This window comes from Microtus ochrogaster, chromosome 15 (genome assembly GCF_000317375.1).
Source record: "Microtus ochrogaster isolate Prairie Vole_2 chromosome 15, MicOch1.0, whole genome shotgun sequence".
Classification (NCBI taxonomy): Eukaryota; Metazoa; Chordata; class Mammalia; order Rodentia; family Cricetidae; genus Microtus; species Microtus ochrogaster.
The window spans coordinates 10,538,178-10,540,437 of NC_022017.1; the positions used below are offsets into that span (position 1 = coordinate 10,538,178).

Below are 2,260 nucleotides of genomic sequence, written 5' to 3' on the forward strand. Positions count from 1 at the left end.
GATCTGCCTGCCTCTGCTGGGATTAAAGGTGTGTGCCACCACCACCTGGCAAGCAGCCTTTTCTTCTTTAAGTTTTTTTTTTCCTGGACCTTTAGTTATAGGTGTTTATGAGTTGCCGTACGGGTGCTAGGAATCGAACATGGGTCCTCTGCATGAGCAACAAGTGCTCTTAACCTCTGAGCTGGCTTTGCAGAGCTCTCTGAGCAGTCTTTTTTAATTTATTTTCTTTTTTCTTTTAGGATTTTTTTGAGACAGGGTTTCTCTTGTGTAGTCCTGGCTGTCCTGGAACTCACTCAGTAGACTAGGCCGGCCTCGAACTCATAGATCTGCCTGCTTCTGTCTCCCGAGTGCTAGCAGTAGGATTAAAAGTAGTGGGCCACCACTGCTGGGCCTAAAGAAGGCTAGTCTTTATAAACCACCCACAGCCCAACTATGGAAGCACCTGCGATGGCTAATCTCGGTTGGCAACTTGACTGCATCGAGAATCAACTAAAACGGAAGCAGCTGGGCACTGCTGTCAGGGTCGGGGATCAGATCATCGAGCAGGTAGATTCACCCTAGGCTTAGGTGGTGAAAGACCCCCGGTGCGGGGAGACTCTCACTCAAGTCTCAGGATAACACGACCCCCCTCCCCAGTAACTCATGAGAGACCATCCTTGCTGCAATCACATGAGGCTTTAATTGATGAGATAAGACGGGAACCAGTGCACTGGGGCCGAGACTCATAACCCACACAGGGGAAGAGTTCGACCCGCAGTGAACTGGAGAAGGGGTTTTTATAGGAAGAAACCACAGCCCAATAATAGGGGCAGGGAGGGTGTCACAGAAAGTCACAAGGGGACAACTCCCAGCCTCTTAAGATCACTCAAGGTCATGATCAGCTAGTTCCTAAAATCACAAGGGAGAAAACTTCCTGTTTCAAGATTATTCTCCAGCCGGGCGGTGGTGGCGCACGCCTTTAATCCCAGCACTTGGGAGGCAGAGGCAGGCGGATCTCTGTGAGTTCGAGACCAGCCTGGTCTACAAGAGCTACTTCCAGGACAGGCTCCAAAGCCACAGAGAAACCCTGTCTCAAAAAAGCAAAAAAAAAAAAAAAAATAAATAAAATAGGATATGTGCCCTCTTCTGATAGGCAGGCAGAACACTGTATACATAATAAACAAATCTTCAAAACGGTACAGCAATCAGTCCAATTCTAGATACCCAATAAAGTTTAAGGTGCTTGGCCAGGAAGGGGAGCTGAGGAAGACCCACACCCTGGAAGTGGAATGAAAAACTTCCCAACCTGAGTGCAGGCTGAGTCCATGGAGGAGACATTAGACACTCCCTCTCTCCCCCATCTCCCCACCCAGCGCCCTAGTTTTTCAAGACAGGGCTTCTCTGTCTCCTGGCTATCCTGGAACTCTCTGTAGACCAGGCTGGCCTCAGACTCACATAGATCCTCCTGCCTCTGACTCCTGAGTGCTGGGACTAAAGGCGTGCTCCCCCACTGCTAGGCCTGGCCTGCATTCTAATTGAAGTGAATTCTAAAAAATTCTCCAGATTACAATCTAACTTTATCTTCATCTAGTTCCTGAAACACAGTCACTGAACTGGCTACTCCTAGATTTTTGATTCTTCTTTTCCTGCTTGGATTTTTGGCTATTTTCTTCCTGCTGGGGAGGTCTGGGTCTATCCAGGTCTTTTAGTGGCAGCCCGGGTGAAAGGAAGCAGAAGAAAGAGACGGCCTTTTGCCTCCTCTCCCTCACTCTCCCTGGCAAGATCATCTATTCTGTTACAGCAGCACCCTTCACTGATGCTAGAACGAAGTTCTGTGAACTTCCGAAGTCAACTGAGAGCAACAGCAGTCCAGGAATCTTCCAAGCCTTCTTGTTCAGTTCTGTCCTTTCAGAGAACACTGACGGGTATAGCATCTGCTCTTGAACTTCAACCCGTGGAGTGTGAGGAATTCTTAAGTCCCTAGGACCCCTTTTGCTGACTGACACCTGTTTAATGGTGACCATATGTGTGAAGCCACAGCTTGCCTTCTGAGCACAGAACTAGAACAATGCCTCGGGAAATAGAGATGAACCGCCTCTGCTGAGCCCTGCCCAAATTACTGACTCACAGAATTAGAGGCACATTTTGGATGTTGTTGGTTGGTTGGTTGGTTGGTTTTTCAATTCCCAGCACCCACATAGCTGCTCATAATCCTTTACAAATCCAGTCCCAGTGATCTGATGCCCTCTTCCAGCCTCCATGGGCACTGTGTGGCAAAACA

At 48.5% G+C, this 2,260-nt stretch overlaps 1 protein-coding gene across 1 annotated transcript in view; it reads left to right on the forward strand.

Annotated features, from left to right (window-relative positions):
• Positions 1-447: 447 nt before the first annotated feature.
• Positions 448-2,260, forward strand: part of Gsdmd (gasdermin D) — an 11,160-nt gene continuing 9,347 nt past the window's right edge. The window contains exon 1 of the mRNA XM_013348764.2: positions 448-546. Coding sequence (XP_013204218.2) covers positions 448-546 — 99 coding nt within the window. The remainder of the gene's footprint in view (positions 547-2,260) is intronic.